Source organism: Equus quagga, chromosome 10 (assembly GCF_021613505.1).
Source record: "Equus quagga isolate Etosha38 chromosome 10, UCLA_HA_Equagga_1.0, whole genome shotgun sequence".
Taxonomy (NCBI): domain Eukaryota; kingdom Metazoa; phylum Chordata; class Mammalia; order Perissodactyla; family Equidae; genus Equus; species Equus quagga.
The window spans coordinates 14,904,586-14,919,841 of record NC_060276.1 but is presented as its reverse complement, the minus strand read 5'-3'; the positions used below and the strand labels follow the sequence as shown (position 1 = coordinate 14,919,841).

General features: G+C 42.4%; 1 protein-coding gene across 1 annotated transcript; it reads left to right on the top strand.

The window, feature by feature from the left end:
- The first annotated feature begins 2,563 nt into the window (after nucleotides 1-2,563).
- CD40LG (CD40 ligand) lies at nucleotides 2,564-14,879 on the top strand. Its single transcript, XM_046673523.1, has 5 exons — nucleotides 2,564-2,780; nucleotides 4,670-4,801; nucleotides 8,873-8,930; nucleotides 10,867-10,929; nucleotides 13,673-14,879. Exons 1-5 carry the CDS (start codon nucleotides 2,625-2,627, stop codon nucleotides 14,047-14,049), a joined length of 786 nt encoding a protein of 261 aa, XP_046529479.1. The 5' UTR covers nucleotides 2,564-2,624; the 3' UTR covers nucleotides 14,050-14,879.
- Nucleotides 14,880-15,256: the final 377 nt, after the last annotated feature.

Below are 15,256 nucleotides of genomic sequence, written 5' to 3'. Positions count from 1 at the left end.
CTGGGGCAAGAGAGAAGGAGGAATCATGGATGACTCTCAGGTCTCTGAATTAGACAGGTGGGGTGCCATTCACTGAGATAGGGAGAACAGGTCAGGATTGGAAATGGAGTGGGGAGAAGAGTTAAATTTGGGGCATGCCAAATGTGAGGTGGCTTTGGGATATCCAAGTGGAGATATTCAGAGGTAGCTGTCCTTACAAATCTGAAGTTCAGGGCTTCAGTCACAGAGTCGGGATTTATCACAATGAAGGTGATAGTAAAAACCATAAAAGCGGATGGGAATCACCCAAGGAAACCACGGAGAAGGAGAAGAGGGGAGGGGAGTGGTGGAGAGGGGAACAGAGGAGAGGAGGGGAGAGGAGAATGAGGACAGGGAATACCAAAGTTTTAAGGGTTACAAAGAAAAAAGGGAATCACATGAAGAAGTATTCTGAGAGGTAAGATAGGAGAGGTTTCAGAAGCATGATAACAGAATAACAGGTCAGAATAATAGAAAGGTCGCTAAAAATGAACTCTAGAAAGTAGTCAGCTTGGGGCTGGCCCAGTGGCATAGTGGTTAAGTTTGTGTGTTCCGCTTCGGCAGCCCAAGGTTTGCAGGTTCAGATCCCAGGCACGGACCTATACTCACCAAGCCACGCTGTGGTGGCATACCACATACAAAATAGAAGAAGATCGGCATGGATGTTAGCTCAGCAGCAAACTTCCTCAAAGAAAAAGAGGAGGATTGGCAATAGATGTTAGCTCAGGGCCAATATTCCTCACCAAAAAAAACTGTCAGCCAAAACTATTGAGCTAATAATGGTGAGAGTAGTTTCAGGGGAATATTGTGGGCAGAATTCAGACTTCGGGAAGCTGGAGATCCAGAAGTGGAGGCAGGAAGATTGGATAACAACTCTTTCTTGAAGTTGGTCGCGTAAACAAATCCTGACACTGTGGTCCCTTAAGTGTCCTTTCCCTGGGGGGCTCAGCTGAGCTGATCTTCGCAGGGTCCTTGCAGCTCTGGCATTCTGTAATTGTATGAAACTGGCCTTGGAGAAGTCCTTATGCCCCTTTTGGCTCTCGTGATAATTTTCCTTCAGTGGAACTAAGGTTACTTGTCTAAGAACCGAAGCCTCTAACTTGACTGATCAAAGTTTATCACGTGCATTGAAGCCACCTACTTGGCAGATGTAGTGAAAAGCTACACAGATCTGGGCCCAGGACAGGATGCTGGGGCGTGGGAGGGGAAGAGAGCAGGTGCTAACTATACAGATAGCATGCCTATCGGAGCAGTTTCTTACGTTTCCTATTTGTCTCTCAAAACAATTTTATAGGAATCACCAAAGCAATCTTATCTCATCACGGTTTCTAGACCAGGTTGGGATGTGGGGTAGGGATTTCCACAGCTGCTTATATGTCGAAGGCAATCTGATAAGACGACACAAAAGCCATTCAGAAACGCATAATCCTACGCACTTAATGATTCAATTTGTTGTCAAAACTCCGAGTGTTTTTGAGGTCATTATTGTTCCTTTGGTTTTTACTAGCATGTAAGGAGTTGGTGATTATTTGGAAAACTCGTATCTTAGGCCAAACAAATTCCAAACAATTCAGGATAAGAGTTGTTTGTCTATTGTTTAACATGTTTCAAAGATCTTTCGTGCACATCTTTATTTGATCTTCACACCAACCTATAGGATAGGCAAGGCAGAGGTAACTGCCCACTTTGGATATGAGGAAATTGAGGTCTAGAGCAGTAAAGTGATCTGCCCGATGTCCATAGCAATTTATTGGTAGGGCAAGAACTAGAATTCCGGTGTCTTAATCGCAGCCTATTTTCTCTATTCTGAGCCATTACATCAGCTTCAGCAATTATCTCATGGAGTGGAATAGTGTAGACAGGCAACTTGGCTAAGTCAAACTAGTATTCCTACTTTAACCTCAATCCCAGAGTCTTGGCCTGATTTCCCTCAAGACCCTACTCCTCTTGGCCTTTGAGAAATTTATTTTTCTTGAATTATCTTTCCAGCTAAATTTTATTTAGTAGTTGTCAGCACTCCTTTTTGCTTTGTGCCACATAGACTTGACTTGAAAAGCTGCCGGGATTTCGTGGGGTTTAAAGATTAAAGAAGTCTTGAGAAGCAGTTAGTGGCACACCACTCATAAAACCAATCCAAACTTTTGTTGACATGTGTTTCTTTCCCCATATACCAACTTCCCGCTTTATAGTAGTAAGATTGAAATTGAAATAAGTCTGTTGCTGGTGGATTAATTTGTCACTTTCTTTGAAACTGGTGAACCCCAAAAGTTAGACAGCAATAGGAAAATACTGCCATAGTCTGTTAAGAAGTCTATGACATTTCAAGGCAAGAATGAATGTATGGAAGAAGAAGCTTGTTTCTTCTTTACTAACAAAAGGGAAAGCCTGGAAGTGAATGATATGGGTATAATTAAAAAAAAAAAAAAAACCTTTACGTAACTTTTTTGCTGGGAGAGGAGACTACGAAGCACATTTTCCAGGAAGTGTGGGCTGCGACGATTGTGCGCTCTTAACTAATCCTGAGTAAGGTGGCCACTTTGACAGTCTTCTCATGCTGCCTCTGCCACCTTCTCGGGTAGAAGACATCATTTCAACTCTAACGCAGCATGATCGAAACGTACAGCCAACCTTCTCCTCGATCTGTGGCCACTGGACCACCCGTCAGTATGAAAATTTTTATGTATTTGCTTACTGTTTTTCTTATCACCCAGATGATTGTGTCAGCACTTTTTGCTGTGTATCTTCACAGAAGATTGGACAAGGTAAGATGAACCATGAGCCTTTATTAAGTAAATGTGGGGTCCTTGTTGATTTGTGATTTGGTTGGTTTTAGTTCTACCCAAATGATGGACAATGGTAGGAATCCAAATACATAAATGGTCCTGTGACATAATGTTTGTTGTCTACTGTGATCTCCTATTCTTGTCTCTGGTCAAGAGCTTGGGCTCTGCAGTCAGACTGCCTGGGTTCAGATCTTGCCTCTGCCCCCTACTAGCTCTGTGATCCTGGGCAAGTTATTTTATATTTGTATGCCTCAGTTTCCACATCTGAGAAAAGGGGCTAATAATGGTACCCACCTCATAGATTAAATGAGTTTAGCCTTGTAATGAGCTTAGAACAGAGCCTGGCACAAGTAAGCACTATGTAGGCATTAGCTATAGTTATTTGCTAAAGTTTTGCTTAAAAAGTAAACTATTTTTTCTGATGGAGACAATTCTTTCTTCTAAATTTCCAACTAGAAAAGGAGAGCATCAATTTGATATGAAATTTCATAGTCCTTAAGATTAGCATAGACATGGATAAGTCCCAGAATTTGTAGTCTTTTAGTAAAAGTGGCATTCTCTGTGTAGCTCTTCAAACACTGATTGTAGTTGCAAGCTGCTCGGTTTCCCTCTGAGATGTTTTCCATTCTTGAACAGTTGGACTTACAGGAACAAAAAAGTAGAGTAACTTAGTAGGTTGTTCTGTATTCTTAGGAAAAAATAGCCATTAGAATTTACCCTGTTTTGACGTGTTTATCCACTCCCACGGAGTGGCATTACTGGCTATGTTGACAAAGTATTGATCATAGATGAAAGGAGAAATTTGATCAATTATCTGGCTGTTCCTAAAAGTCTGGATGTGGGAATCGTGGATGTACAGCATCTGGAGACTGTGTTTTCTCAGGGATGTCTGTGTGTCTTCTCTTGGGATGCCAACCTAGAATTAAGGCCATGAGGTTTTCGATCAGGATGAGGTGGGGCAGTGATAGTTGAGGCAATTCACTGGGATACTCAAATTTTAGGTTTCACTGCTGAGAAAAGAGGGGGATTCTGGGTCTGGTTGTTTGTTTGCGTTTGGCCTGGTGGGCTCTGCCAATCAAATGCCTGGACATAAGCCTAGCCTCTAAAGGTGAAATAATGACCTGGGCCGACTCAAATTTACCGTAGCATTTAGATGCGCTCTTAATGACAATCAAAGCCGCCGGTTAACTAGATCTTGTTTTGAATCTAAAATTTAATCTTAAAACAAGAAACTGGCACAGAATTAGTTGATTATACAAGTGAATTTCATACAGTTAATTATTTTAAGACATTGGAAAATAAAACATCTCGTCAACTTTGGAAATGAAAGATGATTTCTTTAAAAATGCAAATGTTTTCTACAAATACTAAAGTTGAAAAGACAGAGACGTAATTAGAACTCGAGTTAATTGACACACATTGCAAATTAACTTCTTTTTATAAAGCACTGCATCAAAAACACTAAAATCAAGTGGGCAGTTTAGCTCAGCAGAAAACGATTTTATAGACTGTGTTTATAATGACCAGACATTAGGGGAGCAATGGGAAATATGACAATTACGGGATGTTGCTACTATGATACATTGAAAAGAAGGGTCACTTTGTGGTGAAATTTTATTAGAGTAGCTGTGATTTCTACCTAGAATTTCAGATAATACGACATTTTAATTGTTGGCCTTTGTAGATTTTTTTTTTTACCTGCAAATACTAAATAGCAGTAATCCAGCATAATAACTTTTTATGCCCCCTTTATACACCCAAAGTCCTCCGCCTGTTGTTGATGCCATGGAAGTGGGTGTAGAGGCAGACATCACTAGATGCATTCCTTCAGAGTTACATTTCTCATGTCCCTCTTATTTCATAAATAGATAGAAGATGAAAGGAATCTTCATGAAGATTTTGTGTTCATGAAAACGATACAGAGATGCAACAAAGGAGAGGGGCCTTTATCGTTACTGAACTGTGAGGAAATTAGAAGCCAGTTCGAAGGCTTCGTCAAGGTAAGGAACTCAGTTGTTGGTAAAAGTGTCATTGAAAAGTTTTACTATGTCTTCTAGGTCAGGGAAATGAAATCTGACAATGTGAAAGTTTAACATTTGCGCTATCTATCTACACGTGTATAGGTACATATATACATATATGGGTACGCGCATTTTTAAAAAAAGCAAAAATGAAGTCAAAATCCTATGTTAAAAGGGAAAAGAAAGTTGGAAGCGTGCACATTCGTAGGAATGTTCTTGAGAAGAACAAAAAAGGCCCTCTCTGGGGAAAATGCACACTCTCATGGGTATATTCACACACACATGTGAGCTCATACATGCAGTTGCCTCTGGGCAAAATTATGAATTACATCAAGTTTGCTTCTTGCATTTTCTTATCTTTCCATCCAAACCTTGATGGCTTCTCACTGTGGACCCATAGTCTGGTCCCCATCTCCCAGGGAAGCACTAACCTCTGGTCGCTGCAGTGTTGGCAGGCCACAGGTTGAGATACTGCCTTTACTGGGAGTAGTAGGGACTTCTGGAGACTGAGACACTCTATCATATGAAGAAATGCTTCTCTGATTATAGAATCTCAGGTGCCATGAAAGGGAGATCTTGTCCCTTTATTGTGAAGAGAGCTACCAGGAATGGGTGATGGATCTTCTCAGTGCCGCTCAAACCAGACCCCATGTAATACCACTTGCTCATGAAGCCAGGCAACTCTGGGGCCCATCAAGACCTGAGGCAGAGAGCGTTTGAAGCCTTCCAGCCCAACAGGCTGATACCCTGCATGAAGTCACTGCAGTGACTATGGCCTATAATGGGTACCTAAAACAAGAAATTTTAGAACGTTTACTGAGAATGTGCCTACAACATTAATTCCATCATCATAGGCAAGGGTTCTCCTGAAGCAGAACGTCAAGAAGTCTTTCGGCCTGTTTCCCTCTCAAAACACTAAGTCAAACACCCTTGGCCCTCAGCTCATTTGGGGTCATGAATAGGAGGCAGCACTCCACATTAAGGGCTGCCCTGTGCCAGACGGGTGGGTATCTGGCTAAACCACCAGGAATTAGTTCTCACATATAGGTGATGTGTAATTTAACCCAGGAGTGAAGGGCTTAAGATCTTATTTCTGAGCTTATTCTTGTCCTCCTATACCATCCCCAGTGTGTAATTTAATCCGGTAGTGAAGACTCCAAGAGCTTATTCCTGAGTCCCCTACAGACATCAGAATGCAGCTCAGATCTCTGTTGGCTTTTATGTTCTTTACACTAATCTAGGTTTTAGATGAAGACTCCTAATTCCTTATTTGCAAGGCTTGGAAATGATTTGAGTTTCTCCAGTTCTTTGAGGATTCTTGCCAGTATTACAGGGTATTGGGAGGTGTCGCCAATTTAAATGTCAATAAAGCGACTTTCAGAACGAAGGCTAATAATCCAAATAGAATATTTAATGTGCTTGGCTGTGTGACCTTGGGCAAATGACTTCACCTCACTGGGCCTCAGTTTTCTCATCTGTAAACTGAGAGGGCTGAGATTATCTATAAGGGCACTACCGGCTCCAACATTCTGTAATTAAGTGATCAGCCCTCAATTCTCTCAGTGCTAGTGAGAGCGGCTACTGCTTTTTTCCTCCGTCTCTCTTTCTTACTGAGAGTTTTACAGTTGAACTGCCAATTCCTCATGGCTTTATTTCAGGTTGGATATGTAAAGCTTTCCAAATCAGCTACCCAGGATAGAAGCAAGGGAAACAGTTGGTTTGGCCTCTCTGCTTATGCTTGCAAGAAAAAGTGACAGCTCCAAAAACTCATATTCTAAAAAGGCAGACCTTCTCTGGCATGTCAACCAGGGCTCTTTACATGCGACAGAGGAGGCCACTTGCCTCTTATTGCAGCAGGGGTGGAATCCTAGTCAATGTCATCTGTACATGTGATATGCACAAAGATTAGACACAAAGTCCTCCAGCTACCTAATCCTTCCCCAATGACTGACCCCTTTTCCAATACTCACTCACCCAAACTTCTCATTCTAAAACAATATTTTGGATTTGTTTAACCCAACAGGCCAACTACAGAATGACCCCAGATTGGATTTGTGTATTCTTAGCTAATGTTAGCAGGCTTTCTTTCTGGGTCATAGTCCGACTGGTCCAGAGCAACCTAACGTTTGAGTTTTGGGGCTCTGAATCATAGGACTTGAAGGGGTCTTAGAAATCATCAGATCCAACTGTCAACCCAGAACTTCAGGCTTCTCTTCACCGCCCTTACCAACTGGTTGCCCAATCTCTGTTTGAACACCTCTAGTGACAAGGAACTTATCTCCTGAAGCAGATAGTACCAAGAAGTCACTTTAGGGGGAAGATGGGATTCAGGGCTTATGTTAGTGTAAGTGGAGGCAGCATTTTGAATAGTGTAATTTCACATTAAAAGTTACTACCCACCCTCTGCTAGAATGATCAGTTCCATGACTGTCTGCCCACCAATGCCTGAGATATCTTTGATAGGGTCAAAGCACTTCCTTTTTAAGTTAAAGATCAACTTGTCCGTACCTGCCACATAGAGTTCCCACCAAGAGTGAAACAACTAATCTCAGATTTTCTGAAAGTCAACTTTAAAAAGTCTTTCAGTTGAGGTGGGGAGTGAGGCAAGAAAAAAAAAAAGAGGTTCTGGGGAGTGTGGCTGGGGGAAAGTTCACGGAAAAGCAAGGCTGGGTGCATAAAAGACAAACTTTGCTGACTTCACGTTTTCATCTTTGCCAAGCCCTGACACCAATGCAACCACTCAGCCTCAAAGTATCTCAACCTCGATCATCACACTCCATTTTTTCAAAAGACACTAAATACTCATTTGTTTACTTGTTATCTCACAAACATTTTCCTGTTGCTGCACTTTCACAGTGCCACACTTCAGCTCAAGTGGAAAGTTGAAGAAGCTCTGTGGCCCATGTGAGCCACAGAGCCTGTTCCGAGGTGCACGCTCCCCTTTTGGCTCTGTGACTTATACCTTCACATTTGGCAACTGAGCTGAGCCTACAACGAGACACTCAATAGTAACAACACTAATTCCTTCTATGGGGGGAACAAAAAGGAAAGACCCTGGAGAAAATTGATTTCAGTAATGGGAAGGCACATAGGACTTTGACTATCAGAAGATATGAAAATAATACTGTCTTTCTCCCTTGTGTTCAGAATACAGAGGGATGGTGCCAGTTGAGTCTGGCCTATGAATGTGATCTCACAGTTTCTACTCTTGGCTTTAGCCTCAGACTCCTTGGGTGACCTCATGCCAGCCAGTGAAGCCCTCCAGGCCTTTTATTCAGTATCTTTAACACGGCAGCCTTAGCTTTTATCAACATCCAGCTGTGCTGACGGCAGTGCCTGTTAGCTTCCTTAAGTACGTCTAGACTTTCTTCAGTTGCTGGGTGAGAAGAAACCCCTTAAGAAGTGTTGCATTTGCCTTTGAACATCAGCAGCATTGGAAGATTACCTGTTTCCTATATGCTGGTTATGCTAAATAAATACAGGCCACACAAGGCAACCAGCAACAAGACTCTCCTCAGCCCATTGAAAGGGACAACAAAATAAAAAATGTCTGAAGGTCTATTCATAGTCTGAGATTTCTCCCTGAGGTCAAACCTGCTGTTACCATTTCCTAAGAGATTTTCAGGCCAATTTTATTCTAATAGACATGCCATGGTTTATGTTTAATAATATTCTGTATACCAGTTCCCAGGGTAGAATCCTCTCTCCGTTGGGCATTATTGGTCAATACCTGTCAAAGCCAGAGAGGTTGGGGTCATAGGAAGGCTCAGAATCACAGCCTCTGGTCTGAAGAGAGGACCGGAATGGAAATAATAAGGCCCACATTCTGCTTCCAGGTTCACCCCTGGGCTTTCTGGGCTGTCAGCTCACCTGTCAGGGGCATGGGCTCCCAATCAGTATGATGGAATTAATGACAGGATCTAAGTCCATAGGATAATCCTTACCAGAAACAGACACCAGAGTAATGACAGATGCCAAATGAATGATACCTCTAAAACCCTGCAGCAGAGTTCCTGTCAAAATGACCTTTTGCAATGACTCTTATTTTAGGATATAATGCTAAATGAAGAAGTGAAGAAGAAAGGAGAAAACTTTGAAATGCAAAAAGGTAGGTTGCTATTTACCAATTTCTATGAATACTTAAAAACTAAAAGGAAGCTGTAGGCTGATTATATTGAACAACCCAGTGTTGAATCTGGGAACTCTTAGCCCTAGAAATAAAACAGGAACACAATTGCCAAAATCAACACCTTCTCTGGTGCCTGTGATTTGGAAAGGCTTTGGATGTATATATTTATGAGGAAGGCTGTGTTCCTTTAATGCTGACAATGCCAAGTATGAAGAAATCCTGTTATTTTCAATACCTTAATCAAAGCAACCATACAGCCTAGTGTCACCAGTAGAGGCTAAGATGACAAGAAAGTCATCACTCGGCCGCAGTGACACTCATTGCTCAATGATAACAGTTTTTCATGGGGAACCATGGCCAGTAGAGCCTCTAGGATCAAGGAGTGATTCAGTGTGACAACGTTCTAGTCTTTGCTCTGTTTTTGATGTCAGAGTTTCTTGAACATATCAGAGTTGGAAGGGAACTTGATGGTTCTCAAATCCAGCACCATCCTCAGATCATGAATCTTCTTCACAACAGTTCTGAGCATCTGGCCTGTCATCAAACATGCCTAGGCACCTTCTATCTCATAAAGCAGCCCAGTCCATCTTTGAATGGCTCTAATAATTATAATAAGATTACTATACTACTCAAGAGAAGTCTTTTCTCCTCTGGAGTTGAAATTTGTTCCTGTAATCTCCACTCACCATACCCAGTTCTGTTCTTTGTGGCCATACTAAACAAAGTACACGTTGTCTTCTACACAGCAGCTGTCCAGTTGACAACAGCAGTCATGGCCCCTGAGCCTTTTCTTCTTCAGGCTAAAACTCCCCAGTGTCTTCCGCTGTTCCTCCTATGACTCTTTCCAGGCCCTTCCCTCTCCTAGTTACCTCCTTCTTTGGACACAGTAACTTTCCCTGTTCCTCTTAGAATGTGGCACCCCAAACTGAATGCAATAATGCCTGGAGTGACCTGAGCAGCTGAGTATGGGAAAGATGGAATGTTAGTAGATGAGTGTTGTTAGAAAAACTATTATATCACAAAGTCAGTGAAAGTGATGCTATGACTTGTGTAAATTTAATGCACACAAAGAAATACATATATACATACAGATATGCATTCAGAGATACAGATAGCGTTTTCTGAGGCAAAGAAGTGTACTTAGAGCTTACTTTAACTATTGGTCCAGATGCAAAGGGTCATCTGATTTCTACAAAGCTTTTGTCTTCAGAATGACTGTAAGATACGTTGAATGGGGCCATGTTGTCTGTTAATTACAGTGAAATTTGAGGAAATAGTTCATGTGGATGCTGCCTAGTAGTCTTCAGGAAAATGATAAACTTAACAAAACTGGTAATTTAGGTCATGCAACTTGACTTTATAGGGCGACTACGAAGTGTCCAGTACCAGGCTTATTACTGGAAAAAAAGAAATTTCCACACCATCTCTTCTCTTAGGAGATCAGCATCTAATTAAGTAGCAAGCCTTTTACATGAGAAACAACTAGAGATAGATATAATAGTTTGGCCAGTTGCTTGACCATATCAGACACCATAAGCATCTTACTAGCTAAGTGTGCATACATGATCTTGGGGCCCACTAAGATTCCCAACAGGTGGGAGTTGTTCCTAAAAGCAAGATTCAAAATATGTTTAATGAAGAGCAGTATTTTTAGCCTGTTTCAATCTACGGAAAGTGGAGACAAGTACTGAACAACTATTAGAAGAATGGGATCAGCAGAAATAGCCAATTCGATTGTTGAGATTTAGAAATCAACTTTTCCCTCTGTGAGAGGGATTTCAGACCGCTTTATCCTTCCTTTTACGTAACCTATTTAAGCAAAGTCTCTGTTACACAGCTATAGAACTAGACCATACAGTTCTGTGGCAGTTTTGTATTACTTTGGCCTGATAGTTTGCTTTTGGTTTCATTTCAGGCGATCAGGAGCCTCAAATTGCGGCACATGTCATAAGTGAGGCCAGCAGTAAAACAGCATCTGGTAAGTCCAAAAGCATCTGAGCATCAACCACGCAAGGGGGAAGGCTGGCATGCTAAAGCAATGTAGCTTAATGATTAGGCTCCTCTCTTCCTCTGGGGCCCAATTTACAAACCTACCCATACACCTCTCATACGCTCTCCTTTGCCTTCAAACTGAGCTCAAATGCAGAGATGGGACTTAGAGAGACAAAAGGAGGTGGGAAGCAATCCCAATGTTCTCATTATGTTCTTCCTCAATGGCTGATTCTAAATGATGAATTACTGGGTGGAGGGACCATTATTCTGATAACATAGAAGAGATGGCAGGTAGTGACCTCTTGACTGGGAGCATCCCTCATCCTAACCCCTCTTCACTGTGTGTAAATGGGCCCCAGGGGGTATTTCTTGCCATCTGTCAATCCCTGTATGATTAACCCCAGCCTCACCGGGGCCAATCTCAGGGAAATTAAAGGTAAAATCATTCTGCAAAGATCAATAGGTGCCAGGATGTTAGATTTTCCAATGAAGTAACAGCAGATGACATACTGTACTCTTTTCAACTCTGAGCGATTTTATTTCCATATACGTTCTGCCATCATTCTAGCCCTTAGATCTTTTTTCCCAAATCTGTACCTTGTGATTGCTGGCGCTGGAGAATGTGTCGCATCTGATAAATGGATGGAAACATGTGTGCTAGCATAAAATCCCCCATCTACATAAATGCAGTCTGAGAGCATCAGAGCAGTCTTTGAAACATTTAGCACAGTGCTCCAGAATAGAGTTCTAAACAGTGAGCGTGTGTGTGTGAGAGAGAGAGAGAGAGAGATAGACAGAGACAGACAGAGACAGAGAGAAAGAGGAGAGGAGACACCCCCTCATCTCTAGGTGGCTTGGGCTTCTCAGCAGGTGTAACACATACATGGTTATCATGGATCATGGTACAGTGGTAAGAGCACCGGATAGGAAGTTTCTGAACACTGAGTTTCAAGAACCATCACTATGACTTGCTGGGTGACCTTGGGCAAGTCCCTTTACCTATGCAGCAATTTCCTGCCTCACTGACTTCACAGGGCGACACTGAGCACCAAATTAGCTAATGTGGAAGAAAGTTATACTGTCAAGTGCTATACAAATGTAAGGCGTCATTACTGAGCTAACTTCATTTTAGTTTAGATATCAGAAAAGTGACATAAAGCCTTTCATTAATACCAGTTATTTCCCAATATCTAATATTTCTGCCAAGTACCTCTTTCTCAGAAAATACGCTTTGGGAGAACATCACAACTACATTGGCATGTCCAGGGTGGCCATCTGCATGACATCGTCTCATCCAGATTGGATGACAGCAACAGAGACACCTCGTGGAAGAATAGCTTCCCACTAATCTTTGTCCACCTGTATATAAATCTCTGTTCTTAGTGATATTTCATGGTGCTCAGATTCTGCCAAAGGCTCATGATTGATATTGGTCCTAGCATATTTTACAGTCTGCATCCCAGTAGGTTCTCATGGGATCAGGTGGGAAGAGAGTAACATTCCTCCCCCACCCCAGTCCCAAACCTCATTCCTACCTGGTCATGCTGCTGCAAACTTGACCTACATCCCACAGCAAGGATGAAAATTGGCAAGGACTTACAAAAATAAACTTCATGGACTAAAAGTTAAGGACCTTGCCCTTGTTTTCTCAATCGGATGGTCCAAAAGTGAAAACACCATAAAGTATCATTTCTGGAGTGGTCTGGAGGGCCAAGAAATGTCAGGCATTTCAAGATGACTTCCCACTACAAAAGGATGAGTTTTAACAGGTTAGATCTTAAACTCTGATAGGCCTAAGACCACCAAACAGATATTAAAAAAAAAAAGTTCAAGGAAGCAAACGCATCAATACTTTCACTTCTCCCCCAACCCCCACCCCTGGCAGTCTAGCTCTCTGTGGGAGCTGAGATTTGAAATCGGGTGCACATACTACTTTGAACCCACTCAACATCTCAGCAGAGAAAATGGCACACTGTTGGTGGGTACTCGGGTTTAGCCACAAGAATACAGGCACTTTCAAGTTGGTGGCGCCCACTACAATGGGAGATCAAAACGCACAGTGAAATGACAGGTTTATTTTCATACTTCCTTGCCTAATTTTAGTCCTTGCTGTGGGAGGCAGGTTGAATTTGCAACAGTATGATCAGGTAGGAAGAAATGGGGTCTTTCTTTTTCTCTGTGCTGAGGCTCAGCTAGTGGACTAGGAACTCTCTGACTTTGTAAAATTCAAGGAAAGCAAGATATCGATGTTAATATTAGCAAGGATTTTGTCTGAATATTCTGGCATGCATAATTTACGATGTGGAATTTTGAAATCATTCACACTTTCTTAGGTTCAAGGGCAAGTGGACTTTGAACTCTAAAGAGAGAAGGAAACTTACTGTGTTCTGTTACTTTATTTAATCTTTATAACACGTCTCTGAAATATGCTGTAACATAGCCCCGTGTTACAGACGAGGAAGTGAAGCTCGGGGAGATTAAGTGACTTCCCCAAGCTTAAAAAAGCTTGGATTAGAACCCAGCTCCATCTGACTGTAAAGGCTATGCTGCTTCATCAGTCATAACTCCTCCACGGACTCTGAGGGCTGGAAGGGTCCTTAAGAATCCCTGACGCCCAAAACTTCCGTTTGTATATGAAGCCAGTATCCAACATTAAACTTTATTTCCCATTAGAATGTGAACCATGCTATGCTTCACCTCACCACGAATTTTTCCCCTCTCCATTACAGTTCTACAGTGGGCCCAGAAAGGATACTACACCATAAGCAACAACTTGGTAACCCTCGAAAATGGGAAACAGCTGGCCGTTAAAAGACAAGGACTCTATTATATCTATGCCCAAGTCACCTTCTGTTCCAATCGGGAAGCTTCGGGTCAAGCTCCATTTATAGCCAGCCTCTGCCTGAGGTCCGTGAGTGGATCTGAGAGAATCTTACTTAGAGCGGCAAATACCCACAGTTCCTCCAAACCTTGCGGGCAGCAATCCATTCACTTGGGAGGAGTATTTGAATTGCAACCAGGTGCTTCGGTGTTTGTCAACGTGACTGATCCAAGCCAAGTGAGCCACGGGACCGGCTTCACATCTTTTGGTTTACTCAAACTCTGAACAGTGTAACCTCGCAGGCTGCGGCTGAGCTGATGCTGGCAGTCTTCATAATACAGCAGGGCAGTTAAGACCACCCCCTGTTGAACTGCCTATTTATAACCCTAGGATCCTCCTCACGGAGAACTATTTATTATACACCCCAAGGCACATAGGGCTGCAAAAAGTGAATCACGGGGCGGGTGAAACCCAAACAGGCCCTGTTCCATAAGAGCTTAGATTCTGAGGCAGCAACCCCACTGATGCAGACATCCCGAGAGTCCTATGGAAAGACAGGCCATTATGCACAGATTGAATGCTGAGTAAACAGCAGATAATTAGCCAAGTTCAGTTTCGTTTCTTTGCATACAGTGTCTTTCAGTGGATAATGTATTTGATTTATCAGTGAAGATGCGGAAGGGAAACAGGGAGCCTCAGCTCACATTCAGTTATGGTTGATTCTGGGTCCCTGTGGCCCCGATGGAGGGGGCAGGCTCTAGAAAGTCTAATGCAGTGGAGAACAGGAAAACCCTGCCCCCACCAACCACCCTGACACTCATTCTCTCTCTCTCTCTCATAAACACACACACACACACACACACACACACACACACACACACACAGGAGTCAAGCTGTTGCTAATCAGTTATCTTATTTCAACCCCATCCCTATCTCCACCACTGTAGATGGGAGGGGGGAGAAGAGAGCAGCTCTGAGCCTGCCCCCTCCTCCTCCTGAAATGACTGTATTTAAAGGAAATCTATTGTATCTACCTGCAGTCTCCATTGTTTCCAGAATGAACTTGTGATTATCTTGTTATTTATTTTTTGAATAATAAAGATCCCTTAACGTTATTGTTGTTATTTAGCACCTAGAGCCCAAGGCCAGGTTGGGGGAGGAGGAGTCATTTGGAGGGAATTTTCCCAACTTTTGTGATGTTTTCATAAACTTGGTTCTCCAGCTTTTTGTACCACAAAATATCTTGGCAACAGCACACTCCCTGAAAGTCTGCGATAGCTGTTGATGGATGACATGGAAGCTTATTCAGTGAAAAGCAATCTGGGTCTTTATTTCCAGCTTGTTCTGGAAAGGTTGCAGGGAATTGAAAAGAGACTGGTTTTTTCTCGATTAATCACAGCTGAGTGAAGCTAGAGGGAAGGCCTTAAAGGAGAAGCAGTCGCTTATCTTTTTAATAGCTGTCTAGGTGGTTCCACCTTAGCAACAGGAAAGG

Coding starts and splice junctions, on each gene's coding strand:
- CD40LG (XM_046673523.1), top strand. CDS start 2,625: ATGATCGAAACGTACAGCCAACCTTCTCCTCGATCTGTGGCCACTGGA. Junction 4,802..8,872: donor AGTTCGAAGGCTTCGTCAAG/GTAAGGAACTCA, acceptor CTCTTATTTTAG/GATATAATGCTAAATGAAGA. Junction 10,930..13,672: donor CAGCAGTAAAACAGCATCTG/GTAAGTCCAAAA, acceptor TCTCCATTACAG/TTCTACAGTGGGCCCAGAAA.